The 14,581-nt window shown below is 36.9% G+C and overlaps 1 protein-coding gene across 6 annotated transcripts in view; it reads left to right on the top strand.

The window, feature by feature from the left end:
* Positions 1-14,581, top strand: part of LAMA2 (laminin subunit alpha 2) — a 641,423-nt gene that overhangs the window by 546,486 nt on the left and 80,356 nt on the right. For all 6 annotated transcript variants that reach the window (XM_082731189.1, XM_082731188.1, XM_082731187.1 and 3 more), the window contains 3 exons: positions 1,718-1,820; positions 10,779-10,895; positions 12,770-12,952. In XM_082731189.1, the coding sequence (XP_082587315.1) occupies positions 1,718-1,820; positions 10,779-10,895; positions 12,770-12,952 (403 nt within the window). The remainder of the gene's footprint in view (positions 1-1,717; positions 1,821-10,778; positions 10,896-12,769; positions 12,953-14,581) is intronic.

Genomic DNA, 14,581 nt, shown 5'->3' with positions numbered 1-14,581 from the left:
CCCTGGAGATGATCGGAGGTTAGGCGATTTGTGAAGATCTCCAGGGACGATACAGGTAAAAGTTTCCTCGGGATGGGGAACGATATTAGTCAATAGAAAGTTCTCTGGAGATGATTGGAAGTTAGGCGATTTGTGAAGATCTCCAGGGACGATACAGGTAAAAGTTTCCTCGGGATGGGGAACGATATTAGTAGACGTAGAATGGAAGACCCCTAAAAGACGTTCTCAAGATGAACGGTACCCCCTTAAAGGCAAAAACAGCCCGGGCCTTCTTGAAAGAAGTGGGAGAGATTGCCCCCTGGTTTATAGAAGAAGGGCTCCTAAATGTGCCACAATGGGAACACCTGGGCGAGGACTTAAAACGCTGCCCCTCTACATCCCTGGGGACTCTCGCCGTGTGGTCCCTGGTGAAAGTATGTTTGCATTCCCCTCGACTATCCAATCACTGCCCCGTGCACGCGGTCTCCTCATGGACCCTTATGTAACCACATAGGGCTCTATTGTTCTCAAGCAGTAATAATGTTTCTTTCTTGGCTCCTGGTGCTGTTCATGTATCAGCCACGAGCGCACCCATACCCTACCTAGCCAATCATTCTCACTTCCACAATCTTCAGGCATTTTAGTCTACGTGACTCCTTGCATCTGCTGGATGGCTCTCCACATTTCCAATATGTCCTTTTGTAGATATCTTAATATTACATAATCAATCTGTTCTGTGAACAGTAGAGCTGTTAGTATAACACCTGAAAGTAAATTTCACCACAACAGTCACAGATTTTATGATCTTTCCTAGTTTAATGCACAAATTATGTGACTGATAAAAAATAATATGACAGAGGCTTCGCAGGTGTCATTTGGAGAGTTATGTCTGGGATAACCTGAATTCAGTTTTATAACTTGAACAGTAGGTTTAGCATTCTCTAGCTCTTCTTGCACCTGAAATAATTTTTCCAATTTAAACTTAACACATAAGTTCCTATTTGATTTATCTCTCGGTATCAATGTATTATGTGATGATTGCTGGAAAGCAAACACTATTAAAATGGATCACGGGACATTAAGCTAAATGATCGCTTTCCCATATCATTCTTCTATCTTTGCATCACCTTTTTTTAATCCAAACCCCAACAGATGCACCTTTGCTAGGAGATGATTGTAGCTCTGAGGTTGTTATTTGCCTTCATACTTGGAGACATGTTTTCAAAAGGAGCGATGTTCTTCCTCATTGGAAGAGGACAGTAACTGCTCCTCTACTTATCACACAACTCAAGTAAAATGTGCTTAGGGATAAAGTCAGTAGATGTGTTCAGTTCTTAATTTGCTTGACCGTTCTCCAGCATTCAATACTGACCAACTCTGTCTTTGCAACACTGCCAGTCATCATGCTTTGAGCCACTTCTGTATCTCTTGGCTTCCATGATATCAAGCTTTCCTGCATTCTCCTTGCCCTCTAGAGTCTCAGTTATCTTGCCAGTGCCTCTTTCTCTACCTGCTCCTTAAACGTTGAGATTCCTAAGGTTTCTGTTCTAGTTCTTCTTCTTTTCCAATAAACAGTCTCCCAATAAATAGTCACCAGTGTGTGCTGATAATTTATAGCTACATCTGTAGCCCAGAATGCTTTCCTGAAGGTAAGCTCTTTACACCAGCTGCCCACCAGATATATCTGCTCCATAATTCTGTGGGTTTTGATATGTGACACTTCTTTTTCCGTCCACAGGCAACAGGTCCTCAAGGTTCACTAAGGGAAGGTGCCAAAGGCTCTCTTCAGAAAAGCTTTGGGGTCCTTAATGAAGCCAAGAAGTTGGCAAATGCCGTAAAAGGTTAGTGTCACCTCACTTTGTTATTATTTTCACAACTGATTGTCGTCTATTTGGTAGGATATTTTATTACACTATTGGAAAATTGGAATCATTTCACTAGGGTTTTTATGATGCTTTTAATTATCGGGATTTAATGCAAGTAAACTATTTCACCAGTTTTATGACATTTTGTCATCACATCTCATTTTGCATTGGGTAATATTTCATAATTTTTAGACCTAATTTATATAACATCATTTCACTTATAGCTAAAGTACAGTGACTTTAAATTAAAGTATAATGAGTTTTTAAGGGTACCAAACTCCACTTGTTTTGGCTTCAGAAATGACAGTCACAAAGTAATGAATTAGGCAGATATAGTATAAATGTCCTTATGAAATTTTCAATTTGTTAGTGGTCACATTTCCTGAAAAGTTTTCACACTTTTTAAATACATTTTTCTAGTATTTTCTTTCTAATTCAATCATCAAAGTGCATAAAATATCTACTCTAATCCATTACAGGTTTTGCATTAAAAATGTATTACTCACTATAGCTGCTCTGTAGGTGTTATTATATTTATTATTTCATTCAAATATCTCCTATTTCTCTCTGCAGCCTCACCCCTTACCATTTTCTGGCTTGCATCCATCTCCCCAAACTTCCTAATATATTCATGGTCCTTCCAAAACATACTACTACTATTCCAAGCCTCCATATTTCAGAGTGTTAACCCTTCTCTTTGGAATGCCTCTCCATCTTTCATTCTTTTTGATATAATTACCTTTTAGCAGACCTTCAGGGTTAAGCTCAGATGTCATCTTCTCCAGGAACCTCGACACCGCATCTGAACTACATGCCCTTTCTCACTGCCTGCCTTTCTCACAGACTTGTCCAACTGCAAGCCTGTACTTAGATTCCATCTTCTGGAGGACAGACACACGGTCTTCTTCTTCTTCTTCTTTTTTTTTTTTTAAGATTTTATTTATTTATTTGACAGACAGAGATCACAAGGAGGCAGAGAGAGGAAGGGAAGCAGGCTCCCTACCGAGCAGAGAACCTGATGCGCTAGATCCCAGGACACTGGGATCATGACCTGAGCCAAAGGCAGAGGCTTTAACCCACTAGCCACCCAGGCGCCCATGGTCTTCTTTTTAGCTTTGTTTTTCTAGGGTCTAATTTCACAGGGACTGAATCAAATCAGGCAAGAAGTGTATTTTTGAGAAGAATGGAATGATATGGGTCTTTACTAACTTCAGGAAGAAAAGAATTTTTATAAACATTTATATTTGTCATGCTTTATCTGTGGTTTCTAATAGAGGCTGATGGGAAATTACTACTACCGTTGTCCATGTGATGGTATTTGGATAGTAAAATGCTTTGGACTGTGTGTCACAGGAGGAAAAAAAAAACCCTTGTGTACACAATTTTGTGCAGGAGCTTGCTCTTATTCTGAACTGAAGTCACTGTAGAGTCAAAACCTATCTTCCTCCTGGGCAAGTTGAGTTGATCCAATTACTTTGGGGCCATTCCTTCCCATCTGGTATCTTTGCCCAGAGCTAGGAAGGATTAAGGTGAGGTGAGTGAGGTTAGGTTGTACAAGCACAGGGTTAGTCCTGTTTTATTTAAAAGTTTACTATTTTGTTCATCATTGATCTTTTTTTTAATCCATTTTAATTTTTTTTTAAATACTGCATTAAAATATTTTTGATTATTGTTTCGGTGCCCCTTTAAATTTTATACCTGAGGTGAAGGCCTGAGTCACCTCACCTCACTCCTTGCTCTGCCCTCACCTCTGTTTCCCCCAAAATACTGGCATTATAAAAATGGAGAAAGAATTCCATTTTCAGAGATTTTTTTTTTTCCCCAAGAAAAAAAGAAATCTAAAGACAGTCCTAGTGGAAAGGGTTAGGAGACAGAAACATTCATTAGTTTAAATGTCTTTTTTTGTACTTCAGGTAGTACATTATTTGAAGTAATGAAAACCCACAAACTACTCAAGTAATAATTTCTCCAAAAATCCAAGCCAAGGCTCTGACGGAGATGGGAATGTTTTCTTGCTACATTATGACATTCCCCTGATTTGTGGCCAATTACACAAGTTATAAAATGGCTGTTAATCAGGGAAATGCCATATATTACCACCAGGATCTGCTGAAATAGGCCCTACAGAGCAAAACTCTTGACAGCAGCTATTAAAATAGAGATTTAGTCATTTCCCTTTCTTTGGTGCCTGGAGTTAGAAGGAATAAAAATGGTGAGGCCAGTCTTCCCTCCATATTTCTAATTTGTTATTTGGTTCAATTCAGTATAATCCGGTGAGTTCAAGCTTTAGTCATGAATGACTTAGTGCTGCTCCCTGCCAGTTTTATACTGTCTTTGCCTTGAGGGATTCTGAACTTGCCAGGAGCAATTTGTTTTGCTTTTTAATTTTTGAGCATACATTTGTTAAAAGTCAATTTGCCCTTGTATGCTGTTGAAATTTGAAACCAGTCTGCATTGCACTGATTGAATGTCTATGGAGGTAAAAATCATTTCCTTGATGGATATGGAACTTGGGACAAATAGATGATCAAGAGAATTAGAAGATGAATTAATACCAGCAGGTGAATTAATGCTCCTTTGCCATTGACAAGAGAGCTTGTCAGTCAAACGGCCAGTTGGGGTTCTCATGGAATGTGTACAAGGCAAGGAATGAAGCAGAGGTTGGTATATTAGAAACCTGAGAATACTAAGATTATACAGTTTTACACCTTTATATAGAATAGCTTCTCAATATTATTTACTTCCCAATTTAGCCCTAATTTCTATCTTCACCCCAATAAGTGAAATCATTCAATTCCCTATGACCCTGCAATTTCACTTAGGAACAAATAGATAATGTTTCTATAAACTGGATGACACTTCTAAGAAATAGTAAGATCAGTTTCTAAACCCGAAGACATCGACTCAGTGAATTGCATGACATGAAGTACAATCTAGCACGAAGAACGATAGCAAAATTATTCCACATATTATCTTTTATCAAATTAATCAGTGCTTTTTTTCTATACTGGAGTATTCTAAACACTCGATCATTCAGTCCAGGCAAGTGTATGAGAAAGATTCTGCCTTCATGAATGTTGTTAATACAGTAGCATTGATTAACCTGGTAAGATTCTGTTGTTATTTTAGATTAGAAAAATAAATAAATAAACAGGAATACTGCAATGTTAAAACAAAGTATGATGCAAGAGTTAAATTTTGCCCAAAACCTTCTTTCATTATTAAAGATAGACTCCTTTTGACTTCACATACTACCATTTGCCAGAATCAGCCTTTATGAAGATTGGCATGTGAAAGACAAACAAAATCTATTTCATGGACAAGAAATAATGTTGGACTAAATGGATGAAATCAAGCTTGGATCTCCAAGCTGACCGTAGTGTGGAGAACAAAAGAATCTTTCCCCACAGATATTGCTGATTCCTCAAACAGAGCTGTACTACCTCCTTTGGAGTGTGAATCAAGAAAATGAAAATAATAAAACCAGATTGGAGTTGGTTTAGGAGTTAAAATGGAAAGTGACAAAGTAGTGGCAAACATACAAAGGTAGGAACTATTGGACCAGACAATACTTGTCAAGTTCTTTTAGAATACCTTGCTGGCCAAAGCACAATGAGTCTACAGACCCACAGTAAGCTTCAGAGCTTATCCTAGTGGAACCATAAGTGGGTTTCAATGTCTGTCCATTTTGGTTTCTCGTTACATTTGTTGAGGAGAGGATTCCCCTCTATTCTGGTGTCTTAAGTCTTTGGAGATCCTGCTCCAGAGAAGCCCCCTCTCCCTCCTCTCCTCAGACTTCTCACTATGAGCGTCTCTCTAGAGGAAGGAAGAGTATATTCAGTAACAGCTGATGGTTACTGAGGGCCTATCAAGCACTGTTCCCATGAGGAACAAGACTAAATTTGGCCATTTGGGATCAGGACAAGGTTTCTCAGAAACATGCCTTCCTATAAACCTGCTGACTAAGTGATCTCAGAGATTCCCATGCACCGCCACTCTAGTGCATGTGTCTGGGCAGAAAAGTCAGTGAGAGATAGGACACATCCCAAACTTGTGACAGCAATGGGAAAAAGGGAAGCTTGGGAATAAAGTCATGAAATAAGGCTAGGAATACAAAAAAGTGGCAAAACTGGGCATAGCAGTCTCTTCAAGTCAATTGACGGGAGGCTGGGGACAGAATCCAGTCCTCACTTTTGCCTGGCTTCCTTCCTTAAGCAGCACTCCTTCCTTCAGCAAGGTCCCAGGTTCCTGCCCTGGGTTGTGGGGTTGACTTAGGGGACAGACTCTTTGGAAATTTAAAGATCTGGAAATATTAAGCAGGTAAAGGATTACATAGGTGGGTGAAAAATTATAATAAAGTGACTTGAGGGAAATTGTACCTCTTATGTTCTTAACCTATCCAAAAATGACAATATATAATATAATACAATAAAATTGAAAATTGTGTAAAGCAAACACATATTACATAATTTAAGTTTGGCCACCTCGCATGTCTAAAACAAAATCATTTGCTTTGAAGAAACACCAAGAATCTGAATGCACCACATTTGTATAGTGGGACCAACACTTTAACCCACATTAGTCTGGCTACAAAGCTAATGCTTTTACCCTCTGTTGGGCAAAACCACTGGGCTTCAGCTATAGTCCAGAAGGTAGCACAGTGATGGTCATGATCCTAACACAAGATTGGTAAATGAATAAGTGGTTGAATAACCAAGTGTAGCCGAAATCTCTCATTATCAAGAAGGTCACAATCAAGATACTTTATGTGACTTCATGCCAATCCTTTGCCTATTTCAAACCTTCTGCTTCAGAACTACACAGAGAAATGCTGCAGAGTTTAATCTGTTCTCTAGTTCAGAAGGTGCCTCGACAACAAAACACGAAATATATTTGTAACAAATGGAAATTATGTGGATTAAATTCTTCTTTTACAAAGAAATCCTAAACAGAGGATATTCCTTCATTTTTTGGTAAGAAGCAAATCCGAAGTGGTAAAGATTCCATCAGAGTATTAATTCATAGTAAGACAAATGTCACAGTATTCAAGGAGTTCACTGCAAAATATTATCTGAATGGCAATTTGGCAGGAGATCCATTTAATCAGACCCATTTAACAGCCTTTCTATCAATTTCACCCTTGTGAATGAGAGATTCTTTCAAGGTATTTGTTTTGTGCCTAAACAAAAAATAAAAATTATATTTGAAGAACTTAACTAGATGAGTTTCATTTTTTAAAGATATTATTTATTTATTTATTTATTTGAGAGACAGAGATAGTGAGAGAGAGCACAACCAGGGGGAGCAGTCAGCAGAGGGAGAAACAGTCTCCCCACTGAGCAAGTAGCCCAATGCAAGGCTCGATCCCAGGACCCCGAGATCATGACCTGAGCTGAAAGCAGACCCTTAACCAACTGAGCCACCCAGGCGTCCCTAGATGAGTTTCAATAGTCAAAGAGAATGTTTCATTAAAATCTATAAAAAGCATTCTTATATTTAGTGGAAACCTGTTTCATCATCATTGAAAACTGGTAAATACATCAGCGCAATCCTCAAGCCAGTGTGAATTATTTTGTTACCATTTACTGCCTGTTGTAAATCCAGCACTTTCTCATACATCCACAGATTTGTTTCTCCTATCAGTCATTGAAGGGAGGCACTATCTTTATCTTACACATGTAAAAAGGGAAAGAAATGGCATGTGAACCCACCTTGTTTTCCACCTCTGAGTCTTACGAGGAGTCCGTTGCACCACACCACAGTTTTAACGACAAGAATTTTGTACAAGAAGACATTATTGATGATGAAAGAAGTGGCATAACAGCTTTATTTTGAGATATTACATAACATAGTTCAAAGTTACCAGTTCTGATTTAACTGAACTTTAATGCATAATCAGCACAGCATGGTAAATGAGTAAATATGTGCTCTGAGTAGCAGTGACTTACAACCTTGGTGAGTTTCAGTTTGAGTATGTCTATCCTGCACAGTCAGTGCATGGGAAACAAGAGGAACTGATACTGCCAGGAATGTTCACAGTCGGCCCTTACTGCGCTGCTTCTTACTCTCAACTGTACGAGCTCTGTGTCTGCCGAACCCATTGACATTTGTGTTCTAATATGTGAGGACAGGATGGGAAAGGGAGAACCAAAGTGGAAAAAGTGTGTATGTGTAGCTTTTAAAATTTGGTGGGTGTGATACCTGGAGAGAAGTTAAAGAGAATGTCTTAACTACAGCTACTGGGTATGAGAGCTGAAGAAGTGAGAGGAAATCCTATAAAATGTTGCTATGAATTATAAATTGGATCCTTCTCTTGTTCTCCAAAATTTACAACTAAAGGATCAGGTTGGATGTTCTTTAACTATTAATAATTCTGTTTCTTTGGTCATGTTACAGTTCAAACTAGGCCAAATGCCGTCTCCCTTACATGTCAGCTATAGATACACTGGGCCTCATATCTCTTTTCATTTAAAGCGGAGTTTGGAGGGCTGCTTTTTTGAGCTATTCATTGCAATAATTTCCCAAGTTTTCCATTTTGAAATCTACGGTAGGTTTCTGTACACGCCTTCTATTCACCTAATTCTATTGACAAAGCTATGAAGTGTTGAGATTTGGCTTTGTGAAATTCCAGAAACTACTTCAGAAAAAAATCATCACAGTGTGGGAGAGGATTCATCAAGAAGGAATCCAAATCTAATAGGTGAAACCTAGAAATCCGAGTGTGGGCAGAATATTCACATTCTGACCTCCAAGTACAGAAAGCAGAGGATCAAAATTACTGCTTTGGAACTTGAAAGACAGAAGCAACAATGTTCTTCAGATCAATCTTTCCTCTGAATAATTAGCCTGACTGTTCAGCCAGTATTTGCGATTTGAATGCATGAAATAATATAAACCAAGTGATGCCCTTTAAATTAATGTTTTTTTCACTGTACACGACGATCTTGCTTGCCAGACCAGTTTGAATGCTTCATTATTTAAAAAATCAAATCCAATCAAGAAGCTAAGAAATAAAATTTGTACTGTTCCCTTTCCTTAATTGATGAAGACGTCCAAGATAATATCAAAAGAACAGCCCTTTATTCTCAAGGAATTCATATAGCGATCACAGTCATAATCAGACTGGCTTTCCCTCTGAAAGTAGACTTTCAATAACCTATCCAAAGATTTTATTTTAGTACAAACACTGAGAATAACAGAAGTATTAAAAGAAAAATGAATCATGATTGACAGAGGAGAAAATCTAATTACTTGGAAAATATATTTTGAGGCACTTAGAACTGAAAATAATAACATCTTAATGACTGAAATGGACATATTGATGTTTTTGAACCATGCTTTGCTAGGATATTTTATGCTTTGTTTTTCAATGATGTCAGGTCTTTGGCTTGGAGCTTAAAGGCAGATGTGTTAAACTGTAGTATGTGCTTACATTACTATTGTTTAACAGTGCTTTAATCTGTCTGCCTATAAAAGCCTTCTATGAAATGAAGTGGGTCATTAATTAATATGTTCAGTCCTCTTTTTCACATCCAGAATACTGATAGCTAAGAATCCTTCATCCATCTTCCTTTCCCTTTGCTATTCTTTCTGGATGAAGGCCGATAAAGGCAGGGATGCTTCTCTAGCTGACAGTGGTCTGCTCAGTTCCCCTGAGAAGCCAGGTGCGCTCCCTCTGGGGGAATATGCGGACAAGCAAATTGAGACCACTCTGGCTCCATTGTGTGAGACCTAGTCTCTCCTGCTGCCCAAGCTGGGTACCAGGAAAGTGATGAGAACAACAGTCTTAGTGTTGACAATACCAAGTTGCCCCAGTTCTGGTTGCTTTAGACGTTTGTTAATTGATTGATTGACCGATCAATCAATCAATCAGTCACTCTTTTAAATAAGAGAATAGAACTATCTGCCCAGAAGAAGCAATTTAATGAGCCCAACCACCATGGTGGTGCTCACGCCACCATGAACTCCCTTGCTTGTTTTGTTCCTGGTTTTTACCTGCTGTAAGTACCATCAGGGTTCTCTCGTATGTTCTTCTCCACCCGCCCACCGCGATATCCCACCCTGACAAACTTTTGTCTCTGTATCACCATATGTATTGTGTCCCTTGTTTGTTTTCATGAAAAAGATCTTAAGAATCTTTTTTTCTCATATCTGTACCTCCAATTAAAGATCTCATGAACATTCTGGAAGATACACATTGATGTAGTGTCACAGGTATATCTGTTTTGGCAATGTTAAAAACTAGTGGAATACAGCTGAAAATTTTATACTTGTAATATTGAATTATCTCCAGTAGGTGATTTTTTTTTAACATTAAAGAAATCATGCTAAGGTAGCAAGAAAAAAAACCTCTGAAAAGCCTATTTGAGAGCAATTTCTAAAATATTGTTCTCTATATATAACAAAAAAACATTTTATCAGAAATGCACTGAAGTTTTTTCATTCATTTTCAACTATGTATTAATGCGATATTTACCATAGTTGGAAGATTCTACTTAACAATTATATCTATTTGAGATTTTTAAAAGCTAATCCTGTGATCCATTTTGGTGATGAAATTTTTAAAATAAGTAACATTAATGGGAATAATGCCAAGGGTGCATCATTAAAAATGCAGTAAGAGATTGATTCTTTTGCAGTTTTTTTCTCCATAAAAAAACATAAAATTAAGTCAGATATATAACAGACACCAAGAGGAAAACATAGCTATTGAACTTGTTGAAGAGTGAAATGGTCATTTCATAAACACCTGTTTTATATTATGGTCTGAGATGTATGTAGTGAGAGATGCTAATAAATTAAAGGAATTAAATCAATTCTCCCACATTTTGTAAAACTTATATTAAAATAATCTGAAATTATGTATCCATATCAGAGATGTGTAAACTCTGAGATGATTAGAATTGTTTCATTCTTTTTGTTTTCCCTTCACAGAAAATGATGACTATCTGAATGGCTTAATAACCAGATTAGAAAATGCAGATGTTAGAAATGAGGATCTCCTGAGAGCTTTGAATGACACTTTGGGGAAGCTGTCAGCCATCCCAAATGGTAAGCATTTGGGACACTGCTCACTGTGTCAGTTGACCTGAACTATTAAAGAATGTTCTAACGCTTATCATCTTTTCTGACATTACACTTGGACTGTTGTCAGGAAATTAGATATTGGTTTTCTTACTTGTGAATTTTTCTTTGTGAGAATGAGAAACTAAGCCATACTCTCTCTTCTCGGATTTTTCTTATGCTTTGTTATCCTAGAAGACATCCATTGGTAGATGTTGCAAAAAGGAAAATATAACCATCTTATATACTTTTCTTACATGTGTCAGCCCAGGAAATCTTCTTTCTAGTAAGATTCTTACTATGATTATACATAATATTATTTTTAATCTCATGTTAATGGGAAAGTATAGAATCGCATGGGTACCGTTCTCTACAATGCTGTTCTACTACAAACTCACAGGTGATTATAATACCTACACGACAGAGGAGAGCCTTTCCCACTTCATTCTTTACTTCTTTTTCTTGTTGTTGTTGTTGAGTATGGTTGACACACAATGTTACATTATTTTCAAGTACTGAACATAGTGATTCAACAAGTCTATAAGATTATGCTATACTTAAACTCAGTTGTAGCTCCCATCTGTCCTGATATGACACTATTACAGAATCATTGACTATATTCCTTATGCTGTGATTTATTTCTATGATTTACTCATTCTGTAACTGGAAGCCTGTATCTCCCAATCCCTCCACCCATTCTGCCCCTCTCCCCACAGCCCTCCCCTCTGGCAACCATTAGCACATCTTTCTTGGCAAAGTTCAGTTCCTTAAATGTTTCATCTTTGAAAACATTAACAGCTGAACCATGTCTGTAATATCTTCTTACCTATTATAAGTACTTGAAGTTATTGTTTGGTATTAGTTCCTGAAAGTACTATCCTTTATATTTTCATAACGTGATATGATAATAACAAAATCTGCTAATGTTTATTGAGTGTTTACTCAATATGTGTGTTAAGTGTATGTAATCCTTATAGTAATCCTACAAAATTAATAGTGTTCTTCCCATTTTACAGGGAACAAGCTGAGACACAGTATCATGCTAAGGGAAATAAGTCAGTCAGAGAAAGAAAAATACCATGTGATTCACTCGTATGTGAAATTTAAGAAATGAAAGAGAATGCTGAAGGCCATTGTTAAAAGTGGCATGTATGAGATTTGAACCCCACAGTTTAACTTCAGAGCCTGTGGCTTTAACTATTAATCTACACATACTAGTAGGCACCTATATGTTCAGTATATGTCTTTATACAAATTATGATCAAGTAAATTAAAGCATACATTTATATAATATAACACTGGAAATATTCATGATTTTTACTTTTTTTAATATTAAAAAAAACCTAACTGTCCAGAATTGCTTGTCATCTCCTTCAGTAGTAAGGACGTAATAGAAAATTTCCAATGCTGAAAACTAATATAAGTACATAAACACATGGTCTAAAATACCCAGCAGAGTCTCTACCTTTAAGTTGAAGTACATTCATTCATCATTCACCTTTTTGGAATGTTCAAGTTAAATCTTAAATCTATTTTTTGATGAAACTATGACTTGGGGATAAATTTCTCTCTGTAATGTCTTTGGCAGCAAATTACAGTCTACCCTTATACAATGAACATTTAGAATAATCACTTTGCTATCTTAGGAACTAATCAGGTATTCATAGCAAAGGTCCCTGAGAAAATTTAATTTAGCTAAAAAATTACTTCATTTGCTATAATCAAGTGAGACAAAGTTCAGCCTTTCCCTCTGTGCTTGTGTCCCCGAAGTGGGCCAGCCACAGCCTCCCTTTGACCCGCACGGAGTAAGCCACTAACTCTGGACCCTTTGCTTTGTTCCCCATACCCTCCCCTGCTAACAGACACAGCTGCTAAACTGCAAGCCATTAAGGACAAAGCAAGACAAGCCAACGACACTGCAAAAGACGTATTGGCACAGATTAAAGATCTCCACCGGAACCTTGATGGCCTGAAGAAAAACTACAATCAATTAGCAGACAGCGTAGCCAAAACAAATGCTGTGTTAAAAGATCCTTCGAAGAACAGTAAGATCTCCTTTTTCACTTTGATTATGTCCTGTGCTTCTTCATACTATAAAAGGACCCTAGACTCCTAACTCTTAGGAGGAGGAGGAGACCCCACAGTGATGTTGTCTGCTCTCCTCATGGACTGGACTCAGGAATGGAGTGGCTGCACCTCCAGAGCTAGAATCCAAGTCCCCAGGCCCTCTCTAGTGCTTTCTTCATCCACATTTTGTCCAGGAATTCTCAAAGTCTGCACGATTTTTGGTATAGGGGTGCCGCATACTTTTTTTTAAATCCTTCAGTGTAATTGAAAATACAGTTGTGCTTGTGAAATTACATTCTCTGAGTTTGTGAAGTTCCATGGAACATAGAGGTCAAGGAGCATACTTACCAGCAGGCCCGATAGGACAGGATATTAAAATGTCATCAACCGGAAATGCACTAAAATTCAAAAATATTAATATTTTATTATTTAAATGTAAATATTTAAATTATTTAAATATTTTCAGGAAATTAAAGTATCTAGTTTATCAAGAATATTTCTTCACATCTTTTGTATATTTCATTCAATTATATCAAGTTAATAAGGATTTACTGAGAAAATATGGTAGAACTTAATATAATGATAATTTAAATTATTAACTGTAGTCAATAAGCATTATGATTTTTATCTTTTTTCCATCTTATGCAGTGATGCAACAATATCTTAGTATGTGATTTCACCAAAGGAGATGCTTGATTTTTTTGTACTTGTCACTCTGAAGAGACTAGCCCTCTGTTTACATACCAATATTTCCATTGGGTATCTAAATGTTGCTAGGATGTAATAACAGAAACAGTTATGGACATTAGATGTTCTGTAATTCGGGTGCTGATTTTTCAGCACCATTGCCTCAAAAGCTAACGATGCTACAAAATAATAAATACTACTAGCATGATTCGTTAAAGAGCAAGGAAAAGTGAAAACATATATAACATGCATTTCAGGACTAGGGAGGATTTATACTTTGCCATTTCTTAAAAAAAGAAAGGCCATACAATCTTTTTTTTTTTTCATTTTTTCTTATATAAACTCAGAAATAGCTGCTGTCTGTCGTTCAAAGATTCCATCCAAATAAATGGTTCCAATGCATGCCAGATCACAATATGTATGCCCCCCAAGTGAAAATAAGTTTTAAAATAAATATCATTCTCTTATTTTACAATTGAAGACACTACTTCATTCAATTTCATATTGATTCTCAACTGATAGTGGTCTCTTTATAATATTTTTCTCTAACTTTTTGATCTTACACTCCATCTAGAGATAGTTACCTGTAATAGTAATTAAACTGGGTCTGTTTTCTATCTTATTAGAAATCTTAGTACAGTTTCTTTCAGTATGAACAATAGCCTGCTAACTGACATGTGTTTGTGGATTTTTATTTAATCACAGTTGTTTGACTTAAAATAGGATGCATTGGTAATTAGCACCTATTGTGAAAAGTACCATTTTTTGATAATCACTGCTTTATAAAACTCATAAAACTATTTCCTCATGAATTTTCTCATTTCTTTTTGTTTTGCTTCCATATGAAATTACCTGCAGAAATCAGTATGTATATGTTTACCGGCATACTTTTCTGTAACTTTAAGCTTGACTGCCTATTG

This window comes from Mustela nivalis (genome assembly GCF_964662115.1).
Source record: "Mustela nivalis genome assembly, chromosome: 5".
Lineage (NCBI taxonomy): Eukaryota > Metazoa > Chordata > Mammalia > Carnivora > Mustelidae > Mustela > Mustela nivalis.
The sequence above is the reverse complement of the archived record's forward strand: the minus strand, read 5'-3'. Positions and strand labels throughout refer to the sequence as shown.